The sequence below is a fragment of the Melanostigma gelatinosum genome, assembly GCF_949748355.1.
Source record: "Melanostigma gelatinosum genome assembly, chromosome: 15".
In the NCBI taxonomy this organism is placed as follows: Eukaryota; Metazoa; Chordata; class Actinopteri; order Perciformes; family Zoarcidae; genus Melanostigma; species Melanostigma gelatinosum.
The window spans coordinates 5902353-5929249 of record NC_136648.1 but is presented as its reverse complement, the minus strand read 5'-3'; the positions used below and the strand labels follow the sequence as shown (position 1 = coordinate 5929249).

The window sequence follows — 26897 nt, the reverse complement described above, 5'->3', positions numbered from 1 at the left end:
TGATCATACAAGCACTGTGTGATTGTAGTAAATCAAAAGAAAGATTGTAGAAATATTACATTTATTTTATTTTTTTTACAACCTGGGTTTTACTTTCATAGTTGGCCATCCTGAAAATGATGCAAGCAAGTCAGAACAAACGCAATGAATCTGAATTAGACCCAGGATCATCCTCACCAGTGACAGAGAATCGAGTGGAGGTCTTGCAGTCTCCAGCCACAAAGGCCACCTCTCCTGAGTCATCTGCCTGGCAATCTCTTACTGTGAGTGTGTATTGTCTGAGCACGCACGCAATGGAAATACGGGAATCTTCCTTCAATTTCTCTCCATTGCGGGTCCAGTACGCATCTAGGAAGGGATGCTCCAGCTCCACACAGAAGATGACGGTGTCACTCACGGGGACCACTGTCCTCCGGGGGAGTTTCTTAGTTATGTTGCCTGAGATATGAGAGGAAGCAGACGTTACATAAAGAAACACATTCAGTGGCATTGTGGACACATTGACCAGCTGTTTGTAATTTTCCAACTTTCAGCAGTATTTTAAGATCATATTAATTACTTGTGATGCCTGTACACAATATTTATTCGGAAATAAAGATGTTTCAACCATACCCAGGACAGTGAGCTCAGCCACAGTGCGACTGCCCTCTTTCATCTCGCAGATGTAAACACCATCGTCGTTGGTGGTGACATTGTGTATGGTGAGACGTCGAAGGGTGCCTTCCTGCGCCATGTAATATTTGGTGCTTTGCTGCAGCCGTGTTTCCTCCATGAACCAGTTGGCCTGGGTGGCACTAACAGGCACCTCACACATCAGTGTGGCTGACGTTTTCTCTTGAACCTGCACATCCTGAAGCTTCCTCCTGAATGGCACCTTAGGCTCTGACACAATGAAAAATATGCATATGTTAGCATATGAACTACAAATTGCAGTACATTAAAATCAACCGTTTTACAAACTTTCTAAATTGATTTCCCTTTAATCTCTAGTTCAGGCTAGTGTAGCATTGAAAAGAGAGATTGGACATTTTTTTTTTGGAGCACCAAAAACTTGTGACTTGGCTACGCAACACGTTTTCAATTGTCAAAAGCTCTGACAGAGGAACATGTGGGCAAACATGTTTGACAATATAGCAAGAAAAAAAAAAAGCTTTCGACAGTCGATAGTTCAGCATGCTCTAGTAAATGCTCCTACGGATGACAATTTCAAACGTTATGTGCTTAATACCTGTAAAATAATGTCAAAATGTTACTGATATTTGTTTATATTTACATGACTTTGTTTAATGTTAACTGAAGGTTTCAAATCTACTTCACACCCACAATTTCAATGGAGGTTACAGAGTACACCTTGTACATTTCCCCTTTTTCTCAGTGCTCTGCACCACAAATGAGGGTTACAGTTTCAAGCTGTATCCATATCCATACGTTTGGATCCAAGCCAACAGTTTAGGAATCAAGTGTTGAAACACGTGGCACTCCACTGTGAGTTACGGGTGAAGTCCACTGGGTTCAGTAAATCAATTAAAGTACCTACGGAAAATAAATGAAATATTTACATTAAACTATATCCTGCAATCTTCATTCCAAAAGGGCAAGGGAGCTGCTTTTAGCCTGGCAGTTGAATATTTTTACTTTGAGTATATCAGGTTGCAAAAAAAACACTGGTCAGCAGGGAGAATAAAAGTAGATGAGGTACAGTGTGGCTCCTCAAGCACTTTATCTTGTCATTTAGTCACAAGCTTTGAGGATATGCAGTACATGGTAAACTCCTATGTCCATTGTTATTATACTGGTATATCAGAAGTGACAATTCTCTGTCGGCTTATTCGTTGTTTTTCTTTTTTACGTGTTGTATTTTTCTTACTCCATGCTGTATTTTGTGTATTTATTGGAAAAATGTATAAATGGTCATCCAACCACTAGGAGATCAAAATATTTGTATTTTCTGTTGCAAACATGTCCCTTTAAATTCTGCAAACTAACAACCTGCAAGGCAAACATCAGAGGTGTCCGGTTTCCTGCACCAGCTAATTAACTGCAGCTCAGTAGCACATTAGCGGACATACCGACAGAAATCTACAACCCGACGGTTTCATCTCTTGGGCCAATTTCTTTGCAAGGGAAGTGCTCACTAACAGTGGTGCCAATGTGCCCCGGTGAGTGACCGACCATCTTAGCATCTGTGAACTACTCATCACCAGCAGAAAATAGATGCAACTCAACACCCTACTTCAGAGGTTGAGCCAGAATTCAACCTTGTTGTGAAATGCCACACGCATTTTGGGATGTTTAAATGAGGCTTTGGCATATTGATTTGAACACGTACAGTAGTGCAGTTGCCAAAAATGAGTGTATCCTTCTAACGCAGCTTATTCCTCTGTGCCGTTTACCTCCATTGCTATTGCAATGAAACACATAACACATAAATGAGCCACACTGATGCACTGGGTGACGCGTTTCTTCACTGTGGCACTGTCGTTTATTTTGAGTAAATCCCACATACACCATCCTGGTATTATAAATACTCAGTAGAGGAGTAGGGGATCCATTATCAGCTCAATATAGTCCTGTTTGAGGAGTGTTTGCTAAAAACTACAGTGCACAGCCATTTTAGGAAATTACTCAGGGGCTGGGGCCTTGGAAAGACACATTGTTGCTTTTTATGGGACTTGTTAATATCAATGAAATCCTGTAATCATGTCAGCCGTATATATATATATGCTGTATATGCAGAATACAGTGGTCCAGAGTGATGTTATATGTGCTGACAGATGCATATAATTCATGACCATGTATCAAATGATAGCTTACTAATAGAGGATTCTCTTAAATGTGTGTATAAATGCATCACTGACTGTACTGTATGTAGCATTTTCTTAATACATGACCATCTCACCTTTGACTGTTACCAACACAGCACTGTAGGTCTGGCCAGCCATATTGGTTGCATTGCAGGTGTAGAGACCGTTATCAGTCTGCTTGCAGTACAGGATCTTGAGGATGAAGTTCTCAGCGTGGTCCTCATAAATCACTTGTCTGCGGCCCTCGCTGATGTTTGTTCCATCCTTCCTCCAGATGATGTGGGGTTTCGGGTGACCCGTCACAAAGCAGCTGAGTTTGGCATGCTTGCCTTCAGTCACCGTGCAGGTACGGGTGAACACGCCTTTGGGCAGCTTTGTCAGCGCAGATGCCCTCAGCTCATGTTCCAGACTCAGAGACCTCAACTTATCTGTGACGTCGGCCTTGGAGGAGGAAGAAACAAAGGATCTGCTGTCTTCGTTGCGATAGATGGTGATGTCCTTCTTCATTTCCTCCTTGCGCTTTTGTAGGTGAGAAAGGAGGGAGGTGTTTTTGTCTGCAGCCAGGTGGCGAGACTCCTGGGCGTCTACGGCAAGAGCCGCTGAAGCGTGTGAACGACCAACAGTGTTCTGGGCCCTGCAGGTGTAGGTGCCGCTGTCCAGGTTACGCACGCTTTGGATCTTTAAGCTGCTGCCGTCACTGTCGGAAACAATCTTGATACGGTTGGTCTCCCCCAAGTAGCGCCCATCTTTCTCCCAATCAAAGTTGGCCTCAGGGTAAGCTACGACCCGGCAGTGGAAAACAACATTGTCTCCCAGACCTACACGTGCAGAGGAAGGCTTAACCATGAAAGCAGGGGCTCTCTGAGCCATCTCTGTCGGCAGGGCCACTTTGAGGGCCACAGCGGCATAAGCTTCCCCAACGCTGTTTTTGGCCCGGCACATGAATTGGCCACTGTCCTCCAGTGTTAAGTCATAGATGGTGAGGCGGTACACATCTCCGTCGTCCACGGTTTTGAAGCGTCCCCCAGATGTCAGCTTGAGCTTTTCCTTCTCCCAGGTGATCAGTGGGGTCGGGCTGCCCACGATCGTGCAGCTCAGCGTGGCATCCTTGCCCGCACACACTGAGAACGCCTTCGGGCGGGTGAGGAACCTGGGGACTCCTCCGAACAAGTTTTTATCCATCGTTTGTTCCTGTAATCAAATAAAAAGATGAATGTTACAGTACCGTGCCAGAGTGTACAAGAAAAACATGCAACATTGAACGGGACGTGTCACATTTGTTTGTCATTCTAATGATTCCCATAGCTTGCAAAACAACAGTAGTTTGATATAGTTTGCTATTAGCTACCAAACACAGTTTTCAGGAACTCATTTGGGTTAAATTATGAACAATTAATAATGGCAGTTTTACAATTGAATTTGATAAAGGTTTCGACATTTTTTATTTCTGCTGAACTGTAACAAATTGGGCAACACATTTTGTACAATAAAAAAGGTTGCCAGTTATCTACTACTTTCCGCACCACACATTCAATTACAAAGAAACACTGTCAAATGAACCCAAACCATTATGAGATGTAAGTGTACTCTATAAATATGTTATGCTGTTAAAATAAACATAAATCCACAGTCCAGGCATATTTATGGAAGGCAGTTACAGTAACTGTCAGTCAACATACCCTGTGCCGGTCCTGCAGACATTCATCAATACGACTTAACTTCGTGCCATGCAGCCTTATTCAACAGAAAAGTAGTTTAACAACACAACAACAAACGAATTCCCTTTGTAACAAGGTCGAATGGAGCCGATATGTTCCTCTCAAAGAGTGACATTTGCCAGCTTTGTCACCTCTGCCGCTTGAACTGCCTGTCCCAAAAATAACCTCAGCTGTCAGACCCCGTCTCTGTCCATTGCCATTTGTAGAAGCGAAAGGGATATCAGCTGTTTGATAAAGCTTCCACTTCAGAAACATACTTCGTTTCTCTGTGACTATAACGTTGCCCTAACGAAAAACAACTTCCACAATGTGTGTTGTAATTCACTTCGTGTCATTTGCGGTGCGTAAAACTGCAAAAGAAAAATGGAGCACATACGCTTGTAATAACAGTTGTAATATCAAAGCTATTAACTGAAAGCATAACGTCAGTGGAACCGTTACATGTGTGAAAGTATCACTTAGATACTCGTACGCATTTAAGTTGTAATAAATGGAAAAAGTACATGCTACAACGGTCAAGTTCTGACTATATATAATTCTTAATGTAACGTCATTTGTTTTTAGCCTTAAGTTACTTTGTTCACCTTGAGTCTTCAGCCACTACTCAGGTAAAACGGGCGCGGAATCATGTGCGCTACCGCGTCAGCTGTGCCGTCAGGATTTCCAAACGATAGCTCCAACTCCAAAAATGTCTTCTTTGTGCTCAAATATCCAATGAAGTGGTTGTAAATCCAGGATGGTGGAACATCCCCCCCCCCCCAAAGTCTCCTGCGGTGGGCGGTTGACGAGACTTATTTTTTCTTTCTTCTCTGTTACCTCATGATGCCAAATAGCTGACGCGCCTACTTTTGCGCAGCCTCCTTTTCCAAAATAGACTCGTCCCACAGTTACGAGATAGGAGATAGGAGATAGGAGATAGGAGATAGGCTGCTGGTGAGGTCGGAAGGAGAGCAGACTGGCCTGTCCTCTGCTGGGCTGCACACTGCAGGTCGGACACTTTGGTCACAATAACAACGCAACTGAATAAGAGACTACTTAAGTTACCAAAACGCGTCACACGTGCGAAGTGGATTCCTTGAGCGCTGGTGGAAAGTAACAAGTACATTTACTCAAGTACTGGGTTACTTAAGTACAACTTTGAAGTAGTTTTCCAATTGAAATGCTACTTTATACTTTTACTTCACTATCTGACAGCTGGAGTTACTTTGCAAATTAGGATTTTTGCAATCAAAATGCATGATCAATTTATAAAATATGACACTGTGCTGTAGTGGTGAGAAGTAACTGGAATACATTTACTCATGTACTTAAGTACTTGATTATTTCTTATTTATGTTACTTTATTCCTACTCTACTACAGTTTTAGTTAATAGCCACTTTGCATATGAATCTTATAATTAACATATGAATAATTACAGATTAAACAACCCAGCAGGATACAACATTGACCAGCTGCAACTCTAAAGTATATAATATGATCCAATTATATAATAAACATTATTCTGAAATGGGCCATTCTGTACAATGAGCACTATTACTTTTGGTACTTTAAGTATATTTTGATGGTGTATTTTTACTTAAGAAAATAAAGTAAATATTGAATGCATAACTTTTAATTGATTTTCTACATTGTAGTTTTGCTTCAGAGGTTAGGAAGTAAAATGTTCTATTTGTATTTTCCATATTTCATTTATTTAGTTAACTGTTCAGTTACATTTTTATGTATATTTCATTGTTTTATTTCCTCACACAAAGGTCTAAATCCTGTTTCGTAGACACTCAATGAAACACAGAGGAGATACTGATTCCTCCAGATCCACATCATCCTGAATGTGAAGGTAACATCAGACTTCTTATTTTGTTTTTGTCATGCTTTTCCCATTGAGAGGTTTGACGACTTCCCTATTGTTCTAGTTTTTCAGCTGCACTAACACCTGTTCGGATCTGTGCAGGGAACATAAAGAAATTAACTTAATATCAGACTTTGGGTACCTGACAAACAATCATATTTCCATAAATGTCAGTCTTCCTTTAAGTCTTTTTTGTTATTTTCTCTTGTTTCACTAGAACCTTACCAGCATACAGTGGGAGTAGACTGACATAATTGATCACAATTTCTAAACAACAACAATGCATAACATTGCATGCAATTACAAGACGATGATCATAGCCTGCTGACTCGTCTGTATTTCTGCTAACTGCTCATTTTCTGAATAACCTTCCCTTTCTGGACAGTTTATACACCTACACATATGTATGCAGTGTGTGTTCCGCCTAAACCTCCATTGAATGTACAGTCCATGCGGCTGAAGTTGCTTGAGCTTGTGACACCATGTTGGCAGCTGCTTTACCCGGCTGGTCAGGCCCATAAATAAGTTATGACCTCATAGTGTACAAAAGCCTCAAATACAGTCGTGCTTTAAATGCATCTCCCATGACATCTTCAGAATGATTCAAACATGTTTAGCATGATAGCAATCATTAGATAGCAGGGGACTCTTTTTTTTTTTAACACCCTACTTTATCACATATTTAGGGACATAATTATATTTAGTGCTATTCTGTAAAACAATGGGTAACAAGTATTTCCCCTTTCTTCCCTATTCTTTGGCCTCTATGGTATTTCCTTGGTCTTCCAGAGTGGGCTTTCCCCCAATGCCAATGACTGACAGCAGCAGGTCGCCTGGACCCTGATTTAAACTTCCCGAAACTCGAGCAGACAGTAATCCACTGTTGCCGCCTGCCTCTGCTTCATCCTGTACTGGCTGCTGGCGCTGGTTTCCATGCTCCTGAAAGCATACTGACCAAAAAAAAGGAACAATTAAAACAAACTGATGGAAAACTCTTTTGTCTGTGTCTCTCCCACATTCACCCAAACATGTTATGTAACATAAGGGATGATAATAATAATAATAAATAAATAATAAAAGCCTGTTTGGTTTATATCATCAAATTTAACGTACCTTTCAATTGCTTTTTCTCCTCCATCTTTGTGCTTTCTGTGGTGGTATTTCCACAACCTTTGGTGATCATCCAAAAGTCATTCATCACCAACACCTGAGCACAATACAGCAGACTGGCACCTGGCTATGCTGTTAAGCATAAGTAAAAAATGTCTTGGTGATGAGACCATTTGTTTTTCCAGAACATTTGCAATGTATCCTCTCCAATATCTGACCTACATGGCCTTCCACCAGGCCTCTTAGGCATTTCAGGATTAAGGTCACGGTTGTATCATGTTCACAGCCGAAACACACGGGTGTTACCTCAAAAGAACATTTACACGGCAGACATGACGACAAGCGAGACAAACGTCAGCAACAGCGAGGACAGCTAGCCATGGATAAACAGCAGATGGCGTCTGCGTCCCTAAAACGTGCTAAGGACTTTAACACAGAACAATCACTTGATTATGAGTAAAAAAAACTGATGAGACTAAATAGTGTGTCTCAAAATAGAGGCATGTAGTGTTTATTTACAATGTGGACAGCATTTACAGTATATACAGAGTATAAGGAGGGCAACAGGGGTACACGGGGCAATGAGATGACGCAGGAAACCATGTAACAAAAGTCAGCTTCAATATTCTGACCCACGAAGAGAAATCAAACAAAGACGGAACTAATGTAGAAAGAAATACGTTTATTACAACAGGGGGGAACCCACCATTCAACCGAGGATTAGACTGCAGGATTGAGCCAAAAGGTGTTTGTCCTGCTACTCGCGGGCGAGTCGGATGTTAGCAGTGAAAGAACTCCGCTGTATCTGGAAAGAGACGGTGAGCGACAGAGAAGGAGACACGCAGCACTGCAACACAGACGTGGCACATATTAACAGCGTCCATGTGTCCTGAACAGATCAAGTCTGAGGACAGTAAATAAAAACGAAAGAATGAAGTATTCCTTTTTGAAAGATTTGCACCGGTGAGCCCTTATTGCACCTCGAGGAAGGGAAGGTGGAAGAAGAGTTCAAAACCTAGACACACAAACTTACTGATTGATCAGATTAAAATCACACACATTGAAATCACATGCACATATGTATCATTCTTTCACTCTTTTAGATGCTCGTCATTGGGTAGATCATTATTTTGATGGTTCATTCTTTTTCGTCGATTGTTTCGTTTGTGCTGTTGTCCGTGTCACACCTTGCACTGCTGTCAGCCTCAGTGCCGTCTCTGATACTACCACGAGGAGTCTGAAGAAGTCAGATGGTTTTAAATCCCACACAAAGCTTCGCGCATCCTTCGGTTTATTTCGTCACAGCACAGAGGTACAGTGACTAGAAGACCTCGCAGACTTATCAGGCTCTACTTCATCAATGAGCCGTGCGAAATAACCACGATCAGAATCACCAAGTTGTGAATGAAAATGACTTCCTGTTCAGTGCAGAGGGACGACAGCAGAAGCACAAATATATCAGTGTCAGATACACACAACTCTTTTCACATCGTAAGCGCAAACCAGCAACGCAAACAAAACAAATGAAATGAAAATTTAAATATATTTTTATTTCAAACAAACATCACATAATCAACCACACAGAAGATGATTAAAAACACTCAAAATAAGATGTACTCGCGTCTCTACTCACTCACAGAAAAACAACACATGGATCGTAAAGCTGTGCTGAAAACAACTTCTTTTGGCATCTTTCTTTTTTTCTTCAGAACAAAACAAACAGACAAACCTGTGTCACAAAACGACAAAACTCAACTGATTCAACACTTCGGGATGAAAACGTAGCACCTTGTTACCAGTCGCTGTGATTGTTAGACTGGTGTATCGTGGATGAGAAACCACGGTAAGATGAGAGGGTTGGCTGGGATGACACCAGCAGTTGCAAGGCACACTCCTGCTTCTTGAGGATATTCAGGACAGTGCAAATCGAAACACCACGATAAGAAGAAGTGTGTTGTCAGGATGCAACCGACTGAAAGAAGCTCAGTGAACGACTCATCTTACAAGCCACGTCCGTTACATACGTGATGCTACACACACAATGACCAGCCCAAATAAAATACTGTACATAGTATGTGCTGCTGAATCCGTGAAAGTAAATCCAACGGTTTACATGAAATGGCTTCTATAGAGAGCAATTACTAGTCCTTAATACGAAGGCACTGATTCAAACAAAATGACAAACATGCCGGTGAGGTGTAATATGTGGAGACAAAGCTGAGCGCCAGTGTCTCTACGACATAAACTCACTGCACAAGATGGACAGTGAACACAACACTCATGTACGCATATTAAACAGTGTGACAAAGACACACACACACACAGTCACCTACAGGGCGAACGTCTGCCGACCAGAGGTAAGAACGACCGTATGCGATTGGCCACAGTAGTTCCAGGTGGGTCTGCTGTGGACGACGGCGGAACAACATGTGCCGATGCTTTGCTTATATACAAACAACGAGGAGAGGACATTCCGGATGGAGACTGACTCAAGCGTCCCTTTTGAGACCTGCAGCTCCTAAAATGTAACTGATGCAAGTATTGTAAATATATATATACACACACACATAAAAAAAAAAAAAAAAGGTTTATATTCTGTCAGTGCAAAATTCGGAGTTCATGTTAGCATAATTACGCAGGTGTCAAAAAGCATTCCTTCCACATAGTTTCTAAACATGGAGAGGGCAAAGACACATCTGTATCCTCTGAAGTCTTGCAGTTGTGAAGGATGACACACATATATATATATATACATATATATATATCTATACACATATATACATATACACATACATATTACTGTTCTATGAAGAATGCAATAAAAAATAGGTGGAAAGATTTGTTTTTGCGCACCAAAATCGACAAGCCGATTCACATGTGAATCACATTAGAAAGCATGCAGCTAGCAATGTTATCTTTGCATTCATGAAATCGTTTTTTCAGAATTTCAAAAGCAAACATTTTTACTATTTTTTGTGGGGGAACTTAGATTTTATGTTTTTCATTAAAAATATTTTCTGAAAGTAAATCATTTCTCAAAACAATAATTTTGTTTCAAAATAAATACAAACATCACTTAAATATCTGGGGGCAACAGGTAATAAATAAAGCTGACGAATGATGCAGACTGTGGAAAGGCTTTTTTTTTCTCCTCATGCTCTTACTTTGAAAGTATCCAGTCAACACTGAGAGGAACTGCTGCCTTAAAACTTTCAAATCAGCCCTTATGATAAAGTTGAGTTTTGGAAAAAAAAGGATGCAAACAAAAGTGCACAAAGATTTGCAAAAGGTACACTCCCCCGATTTTGTTCTTAAAAAAAAAAAAAAATAAAAAAAAGATTCCTTCACACCTTTTCGGGAACATCAACGCTCGACTTAAAACATCTGCTGGAAATAACAACAGAAAATGGAAGAGAGTCCAGTTACACACGCCATTAAAATCAAAATGCAGTTAAAAGATGCATCTGCACATTGCAAAGAACCCCATATTGTATATATATATTCACACTGCAGAGGTATTGATTGGAGTAATAGTTTTTCTTCACCACCACTGAGGTAATACGGAAGCTAGGATGTTGTTAAATGGGTGTTAAGGCATAAAGCTGACTTTGTGTCCAGCTTCAATAGACTTAAAAGACATCTTATATCTGCATTGGGATTTTGACGCCAAGTGTATTTGGGGCCCATGATTTTAGTCCCGTTTATGATGAATCAGCTCCAACAGTAATACTGAGTAAAAACCTGTATTTAGGACCTCTAAACACAGACAGCAGCATCAACGCACGTGTGTGTCTGGATTAAAGACATGTTTTAGCCAGGTACACATGGTGTTTTAGTAGTTCTGCTCCTCTTCATCAAATTAATACTTGGTATAATTTTCAAGGATAAGCTCTGGTAGTAAAAAATGTGGACTTTTAAAAAGGACAACTAAGATGCAAAAGTGTATTTACAAATCACCAGGTTTTCAAACAGCACAACTTGAAATGTTGAATCATCTTTTTCACAATTGCTCAGGCAGCTACGACACAGTTTGCACCGATCGTTCCTCTGCGAGTGAACCTTTCTGATGCACAGACACTTGAAGGCTCAGCAGGAGTCGAGATGAGCCTTTTGCACTCCTTTTCACACAGTGATCCCACGAACACACTACAGTGTCCCCTCCGTCACTTTACACTTTGTAGTTTGTCTGCACACGTTTGTGACAAAGTTGACACGGATCGGACGGAAGACGTATGGTTTCCCTGATGCCATAGTCTGCCTTGATGTGACAGGATGAGGCGCGGAGGTGCAGAGACGGTGGTTACTCGATGAGCCCCTCCGAAAACAAAACGCTGAGCAATGCTTTAAAAAGGTCCATGCTAAATTCTCCATGAAGATCATCTAAGGCCACAATGTTCACAGAAGAAAATAAAATGTAAACACGTATTCAAAAAACAAAAAAAGTAAAAGAGAGAGAGAGAGGAGAAATTATCATGGCGATGTATCCCTTGCAGGATAAAAGGCCATTGTTGTTGTTGTTGGGTTCGACCAACACACAGGAAACAGAACCACAAAGCATAGATCGTAGACGTGTGTCATATGACAGAGATTAAAAGAGAGCATATACCTTATGACATAAGGCACTTCAACAACTACTCCCCGTGTTCTGCTTTGGAGTAGATCCATTATTAATCTCCTGTTCATCTTCATTCTCCTCTTCTTCCTCTTGCCAGCCACCGAGGTGGACCGGGGTGGGCATGGAAATGCTGGCGCCAAGGCCACTGTGAGCCTGGAAACCTGACAAGAGTGTTGTTGCAAGGTCAGAGTCTTTCTTAGGCATGATGGAGATAACACGGAAAATTATAAAAAGGGAAATTATTAAAACGATTCTATCTAATCGCATCTGATATTATGATCAGTGTTTCACTGAGATCATGTTAAACCTCACCTGTTAAAAGGTCATACTGCTCCATGCCTGTGTATAAACTCTTCTTATATTATAATATGCATTATTATTATTAAAAATAAATAATACAATACAAGGATTTGGCATGTTTTCGTGCTACAAATCATTGTATGTACTTTACTTCTTCTAATGCGTTTTTTGACCTCACAGCCATTAGTCTCCACTCATTTAACTACAGCTGGAATAATCAACTTGAAACTTGAAATAAGTCGCAATCAGCATTTACAGTCATGTTACTGTTGTCAGTGCGGCTTTGGTTTCTGTACTACATCACCATTTAATATAACTTAAGTTTGACGAACATTAGAGCAGACAGATTCACTCCTAAACGCTGTTGTAATTTATTCTGAAGGCCTTTGTGGCTCTGCTGGACTTGTGGCTGTTGTTCTGCATGGAGTGTGTAATTAAGTGCTGCAGACTCGGGTCACGACCGTCATTTCAGCACTACAAGCAATCTTTTTCCCCATTACTCAAGAGTCATTCGATTCGATGTTAATATCAAAAATAATTATGAATGCGGGTCTAAAATCTGACTCAAACTTAACAAACAGAACTGCCATTAACCTTTCAGCTATATTTCCGTTTTGCAGGGTTATTCGAAAACAGGATTTTCACTTACTGGCATTTGTGTGCAGATCTCTCATTGGCACTGGGGTCTGCCACTGCCCCGAAGTTCTCTGTGGGTGGGAGGTCTGCAGGTGGAGCTGGACAGACAATCGGTTGTTAATGTACAGCAGAACAGTAGACCAGAGGCTCACATGGGATACTGAAAAGTGTTTCTCCTCCCGAAAACTATAAAACCTGGTCACCATTGAAAACCTTTGTAACTCTAACTAATGGCCGCTGATCAACAGTTCAGGCACACGACAGAGAAAAGGAGGATGAATATATTAATGCCAACCATCAACCAGGACATTACCTCATGCATGTAGATGGCGTGGAGACTCATCTCTGCTGAGGCAAACTCTGACTGCAGCGTATTGCTCCGGATGCGAGAGTCACTGTTCGACATGCTGAAAGAGAAAGCATTTGCATTGATGTATTGATCTCACCAAACACTGTTTCTGAGTACGGTGTGTGAATGCCGCCGTAGAAAACGTAATGTGTGTGTGCGGTACCTGTCGATGACGGTGCGGTCGCTGCGGTACATGGTGCTCTCGGGGTGGACGGATGAGTGCAGGAGGCCGTGGGAGCGGCCGCGGCCGCTGTGCGGGAGCTGAGAGGTGGACAGAGAGGCCAGGACGCTGGCAGCAGCAGAAGCAGCGGTGCTCGGCGGGATGAAGCGATGGTCTCGCCCCTGTAGTCCAGACGCGGTGAGGATTGGGTGAGCCAGGACGCTGGCCAACAGATTATCAGGCTGGAAAAAGCAACAAACGGTCAATACAGAGCCACGAAGTTGATGGATCAATAGTTTATGCCGATAAATCTATTCTGGAGTCATTTTGTTGTCCTGTGGCGATGAATATTCATTGTTAACATGTACGCCGTTTGTTTGACATGACATGTTGATGTGGGGTACACGCTCTTTGTGGGATGCTCGAGGGCTCTTACCCCGCTGCCGGGCTCGTTGGACTGCAGTGAGGTGCAGAGCGGAGCCTCGGAGAGCAGCAGCTGGGTGGAGGGCCCGCCCTGTGCGTCGTGCTGCACCTTCTCCTTCAGATGGCTGATGAACACCGAGCTCTCCTGAGGCGGCTGCCAGCGCGGGTTCTTAATGGTGAAATGCATAAGTGACAACTCTGTCTTGCCGTTTTCGGCTTGTTGGTATATGGAGGCCTCCGTCTGGCCCTCTGACAACCACTGCAAAAACACGGTACAGATAAATATCAATTCAAACAACATCACAGCAGTCGTACATTTACAGCTTGAGAAAGTCGAATGAACCGACTGGCTTGAATCCTAAGGAGGATCTTACCGTCGGGTTTCCGTGCCGTCTGATGTCCATCTGCGCAAAGGAACAGATGTCTCCGACTCCGACCACTTCGACAGTGAAGTTCCTGAAGAAGTCAATGATCTCTAGAGACTTATTCCTCAGGTGGAAGATGAGAATGAAGGGCGTGACAATAGGACTGAGCAACTCCTCCAAAATGAACACCTGATTCAGTCGGAGAAAACACGCATCATATACAATGTGTAGAATAGAAATATATTTAAATGCAACAATAAATCCAGTGATTGTACTACGATACTGAACCCAGTCTGACGTCTCTTCGGTGATCAGGTGGCACATTAAAAACGTCATCAATCACATCAACAACTCCACCATAACTTTAGTTTAGACCGTGACAAAAGTGTCCCGATCCACCGAGTGTCTCCAGCCCTCACCGCTTTGTACTGGAACAGCTGCGCCACCTCGTCACGGGTCTCGCTCTTGTTAGCATTGCCCCTCCAGTGGTCTGGCATGTAGTGAATGTGTGCCAGCATACACTGCAGCAGCTGCTCTGGACACCACACCATATGCTCATCTGGGATGAAGGACCTGGTGTGGGACAGGTACAAAATATCTACATTTCTCAACAGTACAACTATCAACGAGGAAAACGGGATCGTTTTGGACAGTACAGTTTGATTTTTGACTGGAAATATGTTACTGATTATGAGGCAAAAGAACCAAATAAAAATGTAATTTCCTTTACAATTAACTTCCTTCAACTTGAAAAAAAACTTCTGAACAACAATGATGGAAACCTGGCTCTGAACACTCACCTGGCGATAGTGATGACCACTCCCAGCACAGTGATCGCGGTCAGAATGTGCTGCACTGTGAGAACATCCTCGTCGTACACCGTCAGTGCAATGAGCACGGCCAGGATTGAGCCCGAGAAGAAGGCAAAGTTCTTCGCCAGCACGGTCAGCACTGGCGACGTAAAGGAGTTCATGTACTTGGACGTGGGTTTGTAGCCCCGGCCTAAACGCCCATGCAGCTCGTGGTCCAGCTCATTGAAGTGCCGCAGGTATAATCGCCCAAACAGGGACCAGCGTCGCGCCCCCAGGCTTCCGGGTTCTCTGCGGATCACTTCGGTGTAGCTGAAGAAAGCGTAGAGCACCTGCCACACCAGGATGAAGGGGCACAGCAGCAAGTTGGCCAAACCCATCAGCAGGATGACTCTACTGAGCTGCTGCGCCAGCTCCAGGCGGTTCCCGTTCCGCTTGTACTTGGGGTGCAGGTTCCACTTGTTCTGAAACAGAGAGCCGGGGCCCCAGAAGAGGATGAGCTCAAAGTTGTACTTGAGGCCCTGGGTGAGGAACACCACGTTGCCCAGCAGGGGGAGCTGCAGCTGCACCGGCAGCAGCGATTTGTTTATCATGGCCACCATGTAGTTCTTGAACCGCAGGATGCGGTGATAGATATCCAGTTCAGTCAGCTCTTTCTTGTGTATGCACATTTGCTGCTCTCGCTGCAGGCTGATGAGCCGGTCCTGGACTTCCTGCCACGTGAAGTTGCATAATTCATCCTGGGACAAGGCGGCAGGGAGAACAGAGTCAGCCGACGAATACTACAGAGACGATGCACGACAACATGGACATCTTCGTGGTTTTATAATCGTAACCATAAGACATCTGTCAAAAGATTGATTACATGTGATGATAAGGTCTCCAGGTGTGGCACTTACCATTCTGATCTTCAGGGCTTTGATGTAGAACTGCCTGATCTCCCAGTAGCTAAGAACATTGCAAAAGACTTTGACAAGTCGATAGAGCCAGAAGATGGCTGCCATGATGAGAAGGAATATGATCCAACTGTTCTCTTGGATCCTGAATAGAAACAAAAGCCCTCTTTCAGATATGGCAGTCTGTATTCATCTCTTTGAGTTATGGATTTTGGACATTCAGACATGAGTGACTACGTAGATATTCAGACATGGTTTAACCAGGTAAACATGACTTCCAGCCTTGTCAGGACATTTACAGTAAGAGCCTCGATGCTCGTACGAGATTTGGAACGGGGTGGAAAGACAGCACGCCAATAAATATCTTGACAAAGTGGTTAAGGGGGAGCCTAATTTGATACCTGGGATTCAGAATAGCAAGTACAGTGGCACTCAGAGGCACACATAGCACACCCCCTCTCCTCTTTGTAGATTGACCCTTTATTCAGTACTTATTTCATGATAAACAGTTGAGAAAATGTTAAATTTTTGCTCTTAATTCATTCTCTAAAATAAAGGACTCTTTAGTGTATTACATGTCACACTGGCTAATATTAAAGCAGTTGTTGATGCGCTTTTACATTGTTTCTTTGTCATTTTATTTTATATCAGTTAACTTTCAGATATAATAAACAAAATGTGAGAATGTTTTCGGGATAAGCATCTGGCTATAAAATGGAAATTAGAGAAGTTCTGAGGCTACAGGACAGAGAGGTTCCTAGCTGTGGAACAAGCTGTTCCCAAATTAGAACTTCAAGCGGTTTTACGTCACCGCCTGCGATATCAATGACTACTGAGCCACAGTCATAATCAAGGAACTAATTCATGAGGGAGGCCTATTGGACAAGCTGTAGATAACAAGCAGAGGCGAGGCTACATTTTGGAGGAGAAAAAAAACATTTGAGCTCGGAGGCGGTCTGTCCCTCTCAGCCAGGTGTCATGTGGTCGTCAGCTCTCTGGCTCAGCTGAGTCGTCAGTATCTCGGCTGGACAGTTATACCTCACCAAAGCTATCAATTACATTGTCCCGCTCCCGAACACAGCCAGTCTTAACACAGTACACAACTACTTTCCTCTGAGTAACCATCAGGAATGGGGCAACTCGAAGCCACAGATCTCAGGTTCATAAACAACAAAACTGAGAAAGAAGCACACTTCATAGAAAGAGACACATGTCACTTGTACTTCAATCTGGTTAAAAATCACGCTTTTTTTGATAGAACCTTTTTTTTTTAAACAATTCCAAAACGTAATGCTAGCTTTTAATCTGCTATTACCACCGGCGTTAACACCTTTTCCAAAAAATAATTAGTTTAATTTGGCAGAAGTCTTCAAAAAGACAATGTAAAAATATAACATTTGGGTCACATTGTCATATTTTTGATGCGTGTAAAAGTTGATTATTTTGGGTTTGAGAATAAAAGCAGGAAATGGATACAGAGAGTAGTGACCAAACCAAAAGACAGTTTTTGCTAAGACCATTTGCTTAGAGTGCCGACAGTTAATAACAGCTTAAAGAGACATTCACCTTGACGTTTCTACTCATTTTGCCCCCAAAAGAAAAAAAATACACATTCACACTCTAAAGCGCCCCATAGATGTGTCTGAAACAGGGTTACCTCTGAGTGCACTGCTCACTGGGGAGGATGGCATCTGGAAGAGAGACCTTGTTCCTGTCCAAGGGGTTCTGGCCCGGCCCGGTGTGGTTGACCACTCGGTTGGCAAACAGGACATCGTACTCCACACAGTTGACGAGGAACGTTGTGAACGTGACAACAAACAATAACTGACTGTTTGGATGAGATGAGAAAAGAAAGAAATTAATGACAGTCAAACAAAACAAAACAAGAATACCCAAAGTACTAACGACGACAAAAAAAGAGACTAATATTGGTATACAGTATTAAGATAAGTGACTATATTTCATTTCTAAGCAGTGATAGTGCACTCTGCAATTACTTATGTGACGGATCACCTCCAACTGGGTGCAACTACTGCAGTCTCGCAACCTCAGCAACATTCTGGAGCTAGCTACTCAGCAACTCAAGCAGTTGAAATAAGAGTAACGTTAGCTACCGCTAACACTAGCTTACTAGTCTGACAGACTCCGCTTCTGTAACCCTACACTTCCGTAGTAACATGATAAATACTGAGTAGCAGTTAAGAATTAAGCACACAAATCTTCGGGAGACATGCGGACAGATTTTCTCAGGCTAATAGTTTAAGAGGCTGCAAATTAATAAGCCAACTGTGGTCAGAATCACACGAACACCAGAGCAGGACCCAATAACAGAGAGAGCTTACTGGTATGAGCAAAAACGTATCTCATGTAGCAGGAAGGGAAATTAAACAATATGTAGCACTGACACATTGGCCTGGTGATAACATAATAAGTTACACCAGGAGAAATGCTCCAAAAAGGGTGATAGTGATAATAAATGTCTAAACGTTTATAGCAAATAAAGCAATTGTCAAAATGTAAGTGTTTAGTGTGGGGAAGTTATTTCATAAGAGCTTCTACACCAGCTGCTTTTCAAATCATCTGCCTGAACCTGTTCCTTGCTGAAGCTTGAGGCACACTTAACGGCCATAACAACAACACAGACTGTTACCAGTGACATAATCAAGGCCCAAGTCTTACTCACAACAAGGGTCCTGTTGGAACTGCAAACCCAACCTAATGCTTTTAATTACAAACACATCGCAGTGTCTCATGATGAAGATAACTATAGGCATCTGAGCTCAGTGTTTTTTGTACTTACATAAGTTCGAAGAACTCCGATATCATCATACAAGCGAAGCCATTCTTTTGATGGAAATGATAGATGTGGACAAGCTGGTTAAGGGAAATCTGAAATAAGCTTAAACAAAGCCTTATACTTGGTCAGTCATTGAAAATACTTTGATTAAGCACAAATAATCTACAGGATAACACATAAGATATCACAGACATATCAATCATCAAACTCTAGGAAAATCAAATCCCAAGAAATGACTCACATGGCAGTCACGAAGTAAACAAACCCAACAGATTCTAAATATGACTACTGGCCAGTATCTTAATCGTAATCTTAGTCAGCGTCAGCATGATGCCAGCATCATACGCAATGGCAGTAAAGGTTGACACATCTACTACTGAACAATACTATAATTGAAAAGGATATCCTTTTGAAGAAGTTATCCAGGTTCTTGATATGGTGCCATGATTCTGCAAAACAAATGAAAGCATTATCACTTTGACCCTGTTGCATGTTATTGTGTTAACTAACGCACTTATTAAGTACAAACTCCCAGTGTCATTTTTAAAGATAATCCATACTTCGGTGGTAATAACATGTTTACCTTTTAGGCCTTCTGGCACGTGCACCAGTAAATCGTCCTCCCCTGGTGGCGAGTCCTCCTCAAAGTCCTCAATTCTCTGGTACTCCTGGTAAGCTTCAAAGTTGGCCATTTCGCTTCACATTCTTATGGCCACTCCTAAACTGACGAGCAACTTGTAGTAAACACTGTATATGAAACGAATCCAGTCTCGTAACCCAAGCTACATTCTGTAGCTATTAGCTCCTCCAACAGCTCAAGCAGTTGAAATAAGGATACCGTTAGCTTACAGCTAGCTTGCTAACTTGCTAGTCGAACGGTCACCGCTCGCACACTACACTACCACAGGAACACAAATACTGAGTGGCAGTTCAGAATAAAGTACATGGATCTTCGGCAGACTAACTGTTGGTTAGTTGCCGTATTTAGAGATCACAACCTAACTCAACTGATGGCAGGTTAGCCTGTGAATGATTCAGCCACTCATGGTTTGTTTTGTCCTGGTCCGTCTGTCTGCTGATGTTTGGATCTTCTTTCTTTGAGTCCAACCTTGACCAGAGCTCGTTTTTAACGCACGCGGCTATGTTGAAATCCCTAACTGTACGCTGGTCTTCCGTTTGTCGCGAGGTCCGTTAGTTGATTTCCCAAAATACACGATCCAGTGTGTGTGTCCACTGTTTTTGTCTTTCACCAAACAAATGTCAACAAAACGTCTTTGGCGTCACTTCCGTTTTAGCTGCCGTCATTTCCCGGTGTGAATTGTTGTTTTCTCACGTTTTCCCCCGAAAAGTCTGTTTTTTTGTCGCGTCACTTTATGATAATGTTGCACAAATGGTTTAAAATTAACTTTATCGTCTGTTGAGAATTAAAGCACCACTCTGTTGTCACAAACAATTATTTACAAAAAAATGAAGTCATCTACAGCCGCAGAAATGCACTCTGGGTCAGTCTCAACATGGCAGCCTCCATGGTGCCTGTGGATTACTGTAGAGCTTAACGACTATTGAACCATACCGAGCTGGTTATCATTTAAATAAACTACATAAAACATGTTTCAGCTACTGTGCTGTAGAGCGAGCATCATTGCTCCGGTGCGGTCATTGTCGTTACACCAGCGAGGCAAAAAGACAGCAGACGCTTGGAAACTTTCACGGTAGGGTTGTTATGTGACCGGTGACTAGTGCAGCTAATGACAGCTGACCTGTACCTGCTGCTATACATGAGCCATGTCAGTTAATCAACAGCACAGACTGTACACTGACTAGCATGTTGTCATGTACAGCTGGTCTCCTCTAATGTTCAGGTATACATAATGGGTACAGTGCGATGCACGTGTGTGTTTAACTTTGTTGTCAAAAACAGGAAATTATTCAACCTCCATTTTCATATGTGATTCGTTTCTTCAGCTGTCAAAAAACATTTACATTTTCTTTAAGTCCAGAGTGTAAGATTGACTAAACATGACCTTGTTTTTATCACTTTCTTTTTTTACTATCATACTGTTATTGATGTGTTCTGCTTTAATACTTTTTCTTCATGTGTCTGTTTTTAACACTTTGTAACATCTGTTTTAAAAAGTGCAATACAAACACTGTATTATTGCCATTTAACGCTACGATAAGAAGTCGTTTCCAAGAAGAGTTATTGACCTCTGTAATCTGTTCATGTCACGTTGCCTGAGTTGCAATTCCAATGTCCAAAGATGGAGAAATGACAAAAATTGCGAGTTGCAAACCAATCTAAACTCTTAAACCTTTCAAATCATCGAGTCTTTGTTTCATTAGCTTTGCAATACTTTCATGATATGTTATTGAATGCCTAATTGTATTCATATTATTTTTCATATCCAGGTGGTACACATCCCCACGAGCTCCAGCACACAGCTCCTCGCAGCAGCCCGGAAATGCTGTCGGCCGCATTTGGAGCCTCACTCAGCGAGCTGTCCGCCGGTCCACCACCCGAACATCCAGACCCCCAGGAGTGGCCCTGAAGTTCATCCTGGCACCAGCAGTGCTCACTGTCTCTGCACGACTGTTCTGCCATGTAGCTCACTGCGAGGCAGATGTGAATAACAACATCCCGGTGGAAGTTAGAGCCAAAAACCCCGTGCCTGAGTTCAAATGGCATATCTTGTGGGAATTTGTCAAACCTCAGCTGTTTGCTCTCATGGGTGCTGTCGTGGTAAGCTGGAGTCACTTCTCTTCAATGTAATGTCAGCGTTTCTAGACTAAAATATGATTTGACATGTGCTCAACATAGTGACACGTCACTTATGCTGGTTGACAAAAGTTGAGTGGTTTTCTTTTCAGCTTGCGTTTGGTGCGGCTCTCTTGAACATTCAAATCCCCTTGATGCTTGGGAATCTGGTGAATGTCGTGGCACGTTACCTGAGAGACCAGACTGGGAGTTACGTCCACGAGATAAGAGGCCCTGCGCTGAAATTACTTGGACTGTATGGTATCCAAGTAAGTACACAAGAAATCTGTCTGTGCACAGTTGCACAACGTACTGCGCCAGTGCTTTGACAAGAGTCAAGTACGATTTGTATATGATGGACAAAGAACGCCAGCACGCGGCATTGTCTTTTAATTATGATAAAGTTTGTTAAAATTATTTTCTGCCATTGTTTTCCTGCAGATATATTTCTGGTATAACAGTTAATTGTAATATTTGTCTTAACTGTACCTTTTTAAAATGTGTAATTGTAGTATAGCGGATACTAACTGGACATTAATTCCTCTGTTAATTAACAGAAAAAATCCAGGGGTTGGATGCAATAAAAGCAACACCTGGACAATAAAATGCATTCCAACACAACCGCTCCAAGATAACGCCCACTTTTATGGAGCTTGTTTGACTATTTTTCATTGAAACTGTGTCACAGAAGTGCTGTTCAACTCTACGACACCATCACCTTTGGGGCTGTAGTTGGCTTGTCGTTGTATTGGATTACATTATATTCAGTCACTTTCCTTTTCACTTATCGCTTGCAGATCACATTCTTTTAGAGAGTTCATGTTTCTGATGCTTATTACCCGACACTAGCAAGTTCTGTTCCACTGGCTTTCATCCTGAAGACAATGTGCATGAAAACGTGCAAGTGTCTGTGTTCTGTGTCGCTCTGGTCATTACTCACCTCCTTTGTGCAGGGCCTGCTGACGAGTGGCTACATCATCCTGCTGTCGAGGGTGGGGGAGAGAGTGGCAGCCGACATGAGGAAGACTCTTTTCGCATCCTTACTGAGGTACGTGCTCCTCAACGCTGGAGCAAAAGAAAGCATGGACACAGTAAAAGCAATGATCGCCAGACAGGATGCTGTCGTGTTTACGCTAGTGGGCAACTATGAAGCTCACGTTTGAAGTCTAACAAGCTTTGTTAACATTGTCGGTGTTGTCGTTTCTGTCTCAGGCAAGATGTGGCTTTCTTTGATGCCAATAAAACTGGGCAGCTGGTGAATCGTTTGACTGCTGACATTCAGGAGTTCAAGTCATCCTTTAAACTGGTGATCTCTCAGGTATAAAGCTCTAGATTTGTATCTTACAATAATTGTAAAATGCTTTCGTTGTAGTCTTGTAATTCCTGTGTTTTGTCTTTTTGCATATTTGCAGGGCCTGCGGAGTATTACACAGACATTTGGATGTTTGGTCTCTCTCTATATCATCTCCCCTAAACTTACAGGTTTGACGGTAGTCGTCCTCCCTTGTCTGGTGGGCGGAGGAGCTCTCATTGGCTCATTCCTCCGCAAACTATCCCGTTTGGCTCAAGAACAGGTGATGCATATTGTCGTGTTGTAATTTTTCTCTGAATCTTTGTTCGGACTGCGATGTCTTGTACACAGTTTAAGTGTCATTGCCATGTCACCACAGGCTGCGATATCAGAACAGACAATATAAACAATATATATTACGAAAGCGGCAGGCGTACTGTACTGCCCACAAATACCAAGACGCCAAGTTTCTTTCCAACTTCTTCTTGACTCCTACTCCGCTTGTGTTGTGAGATATTTGCATTTATAGTGACCCTCAAAGTAAGCAATAGTCAGAAGTAACAGAAAGATGTTTCCTTCTGGATGCTGGAAGAAAACCCGGCAGCAATCTTTGCTCTACTTTCATATAGCTTAAGTATGTTATTACACAGTGTCTGTACTGTACTTACTACCTGTAACATCTGAGAGACAGTCAAATTGATATCGTTTTGCAATTTACAAATTAGGTTTGACTTGCTGTCTGATGTGTCTCGTCTTGACTTTGTCTGTGATTCATTTAAGGTGTCAAAAGCAACAGGAGTGGCAGACGAGGCCCTCGGCAATGTGCGGACAGTGAAAGCGTTTGCGATGGAGGAGCGGGAGCTCCAGTAAGTGAGACTATATTTTGATGTGTAGTACTTGTTGATACACAGTATACTGTACTGTATGCCAGAGATAATGTGTTTGTCTTTTTTTCCTCCAGGTTGTATTCATATGAAGTTGACAAATCATGTGAACTGAATGAAAATCTTGGTTCTGGAATTGCAGTCTTCCAAGGACTGTCAAACGTTGCCCTAAACTGTGAGTGTATTATGACTACATTAAGGGATAAACACAATGTTGAGCAGATTGGTACTCTATCTCACAATATCTATTGTCTAGTAATGGTTGTGTGCTGTTAATACAGGCATTGTCCTCGGAACTATTTTTGCCGGAGGGACTTTAATTTCTACCAATGAAATGTCACCTGGAGACCTCATGTCTTTCCTGGTTGCCTCCCAGACTGTTCAAAGGTAAAACACGCAACGATTGCCTTTATTACCATTCACAATGAAACACATCAGTTTGAATGTAGCTGATGTTAGAGTTAAACTCCTGTATTCTCTCTGTGCTCAGGTCATTGGCCAGCATCTCTATCCTTTTTGGACAGGTGAGTAAAAATCATATTTATGTATCGAGCATCCGTTATCTGAAAATGTAATTTAGTCAGAAATCAAGCTCTCAATCTCTAACTTTTTCGACAGATGGTGAGAGGGTTAAGCTCCGGGGCCCGGGTCTTTGAATATCTATCTTTGGTGCCTACTATTCCTCTGTCTGGCGGAAGACGCATCCCGTACGATTCTCTGACAGGAAGAGTTGACTTTATGGACATTTCATTCAGGTTGGAACCTCATCTTAAGACAATTGAATGCATTATATATCAGAGGATACTATCGTTTTATTTATTCATTTTTTGTATATTCATAGCTATCCAACAAGACCTGGCCAACAGATCCTGAAGAAGTTCAACTTAACGCTGCCAACTTGTAAAACTGTTGCCGTTGTTGGAGAATCTGGAGGAGGTCATTTCTTAGTTAATGATTGCAAATGTGAGAAACGTAAACAATACACTGGTGAGCCTATAAATGAATAATCCAACACATTATAGGAAAGTCCACTGTGGCATCCCTGCTGGAGCGATTCTATGACCCGACCAGCGGCGTCGTCATGCTGGACGGACTCGACATTCGAACACTTGATCTGTCCTGGCTCAGGGGACAAGTCATTGGATTTATCAACCAGGTAAAAGATTGTTTACAAAATGATTAACGAATTGCCTTTTTAATAAGACAATTAAATATACACATTCGTAGCAGTCCGATCTTCCACCCTGTGTCTTTGCAGGAGCCGGTTTTGTTTGGCTCATCTATCGTGGACAACATCCGCTTTGGGAAACCCGAGGCCACAGACGCCGAGGTCATTAGCGCAGCCAAGCAAGCCAACGCGCACGGCTTCATCACGGGTTTCCCAGATGGCTATAACACTGTGGTTGGTACGTGCACTCTTTTAGGCATTTACAAATATTAACATTCGTGTGCCATTTGAAATGCTAAGCTCTCGATTTCTAAACCCCCAGGTGAGCGAGGTGCGACGTTATCGGGTGGCCAGAAGCAGCGCATCGCCATCGCCCGCGCCTTGATCAAGAACCCCTGCATCCTGGTGCTGGATGAAGCCACCAGCGCCCTGGACGGAGAATCGGAGCGGGTGGTGCAGGAGGCTCTGGACAGGGCAACAAGAGGTCGCACTGTGCTTATCATCGCCCACCGGCTGAGCACCATTCAGGGGGCTGACCTCATCTGTGTCATGAGCAATGGCCGCATTGTGGAGGTGAGGAGGCAGAGAATTCCGAGAAATGGAGGTGCTCTTATCTCCCATTAAATGTCTCGGCTAATTTATTGGACTACCTTGTAAGTTTAAAGAGGCACTGGAGAGAATTCACTCCATTCCATGTTCAGTCATTTATACGTATATAGTGGTTGCTTCCATCTCAATGTACTGAGTGTGTAATATACGTTTTAATTACATCTAACAGTGCGCTCTTGTCTTTTAAGGCTGGGACTCACTTGGAGCTGCTGAGCAAAGGAGGAATGTACTCTGATCTGATCCGCAGGCAAAGAACCGAGGGGCAGAAATGAACACACCAAACTTGTTTACTGTCGATCTACACTGAGTAATGGAATTTCATTTGAATGAGATAGATGATGTAAAACATGTCATTTAAATCTACCAGCTCTCTGTCTAGTTTTACGACAAACTCTTGAATTTAAGTATGTAAAGGTGGACCAACTCGATCATACTGTGATGCTTTACAAACTACGCTACTGTACAGTACCTACACTTGAATGTATTTCCATAATACTGGTTTCGCTTGTCATGTATAGAAGGAACAATTATATTGTGGTAGAAAAAATAAATAAACTCTGTTTTCATGAGGGTACACTATATTTGTCCTTTTTTTATGGATCATAATACAGAAAATGTCTGTTTTGAAACTAAACACTGAACATTAATAATGAGCAGTACATGCTTTGTGGATACTGTCATTTCTTGTTGTGATGAGTGAAATCTGTTCTGGCAACTGCTGCAAAAAAGCAAAATAATGTACAGCCACCATTCAACAGTGTTTGATGCCCAGAATATTTTGAGCGTACTATGACTTTAATGTCCCTTTTTGATGTGTTGCATTATTTTATCCATCCCTTGTGTGTCTGTACAGTATGTGTGCTGACACAAAGTCTTGCTCACTGTTAAGTATTAGCCATCACTATTCATTAATTGTAATGTCATTTGCTAAATGAAAACAAGAGAAAAGCTATTTGTGTCCCTTTAAAATAGTGTTTACATCATTAAAACAGACAATAGTCTGTAATTAATAATTCAAAGTATACTAAAATACAGCATTGGCCTGACAGCTTCCTATCAGAATCATTTACAGTTCGAGATTAAATAAGAAATGAACAATTTAAGGTCGGGAGACACATTTAAGGTATCACATATTTCAAGAATACACATCCATCACAGCTGTATCTTTGCCTGCAGTATGTGGATCAAATTGAAGCGTTTTTAGTTTGTGCTTCTTGTAAATTATGAAGTATGAACGAGTTTACCCTCTCATATTGCCTTCCTTTTACTACCAAAGTCTGCCATAAAATTAGACACAAACAGAAAACTGCTTCTGCTCCAAAGATATTGCTGCATCCAGCAATGTTTTAGACCAGAGG

General features: G+C 42.1%; 3 protein-coding genes across 3 annotated transcripts in view; 1 reads left to right on the top strand and 2 right to left on the bottom strand.

The window, feature by feature from the left end:
* The window catches only part of obscnb (obscurin, cytoskeletal calmodulin and titin-interacting RhoGEF b), a 51701-nt gene extending 46454 nt beyond the window's left edge, over positions 1–5247 (bottom strand). The window contains exons 1-4 of the mRNA XM_079284905.1: positions 5107–5247; positions 2900–3995; positions 613–882; positions 178–438 (exon numbers count right to left, since the gene is read on the bottom strand). Coding sequence (XP_079141031.1) covers positions 178–438; positions 613–882; positions 2900–3986 — 1618 coding nt within the window. The 5' untranslated portion in view covers positions 3987–3995; positions 5107–5247. The remainder of the gene's footprint in view (positions 1–177; positions 439–612; positions 883–2899; positions 3996–5106) is intronic.
* Positions 5248–7988: 2741 nt separating this feature from the next.
* atg9b (autophagy related 9B) lies at positions 7989–19634 on the bottom strand. Its single transcript, XM_079284250.1, has 13 exons — positions 19416–19634; positions 19247–19281; positions 18836–18909; positions 17693–17863; positions 16039–16180; positions 15131–15879; positions 14750–14903; positions 14340–14519; positions 13979–14224; positions 13546–13784; positions 13347–13440; positions 13047–13131; positions 7989–12258 (listed from the first exon to the last, which is right to left on the bottom strand). Exons 1-13 carry the CDS (start codon positions 19522–19524, stop codon positions 12107–12109), a joined length of 2430 nt encoding a protein of 809 aa, XP_079140376.1. The 5' UTR covers positions 19525–19634; the 3' UTR covers positions 7989–12106.
* A 741-nt stretch (positions 19635–20375) lies between these two features.
* Positions 20376–26056, top strand: abcb8 (ATP-binding cassette, sub-family B (MDR/TAP), member 8). The gene is made up of 16 exons (XM_079285295.1): positions 20376–20544; positions 21242–21572; positions 21701–21856; positions 22541–22635; positions 22800–22905; positions 23000–23161; positions 23659–23744; positions 23840–23937; positions 24044–24149; positions 24253–24286; positions 24381–24517; positions 24604–24698; positions 24785–24918; positions 25021–25168; positions 25253–25503; positions 25728–26056. Exons 1-16 carry the CDS (start codon positions 20441–20443, stop codon positions 25809–25811), a joined length of 2127 nt encoding a protein of 708 aa, XP_079141421.1. The 5' UTR covers positions 20376–20440; the 3' UTR covers positions 25812–26056.
* Positions 26057–26897: the final 841 nt, after the last annotated feature.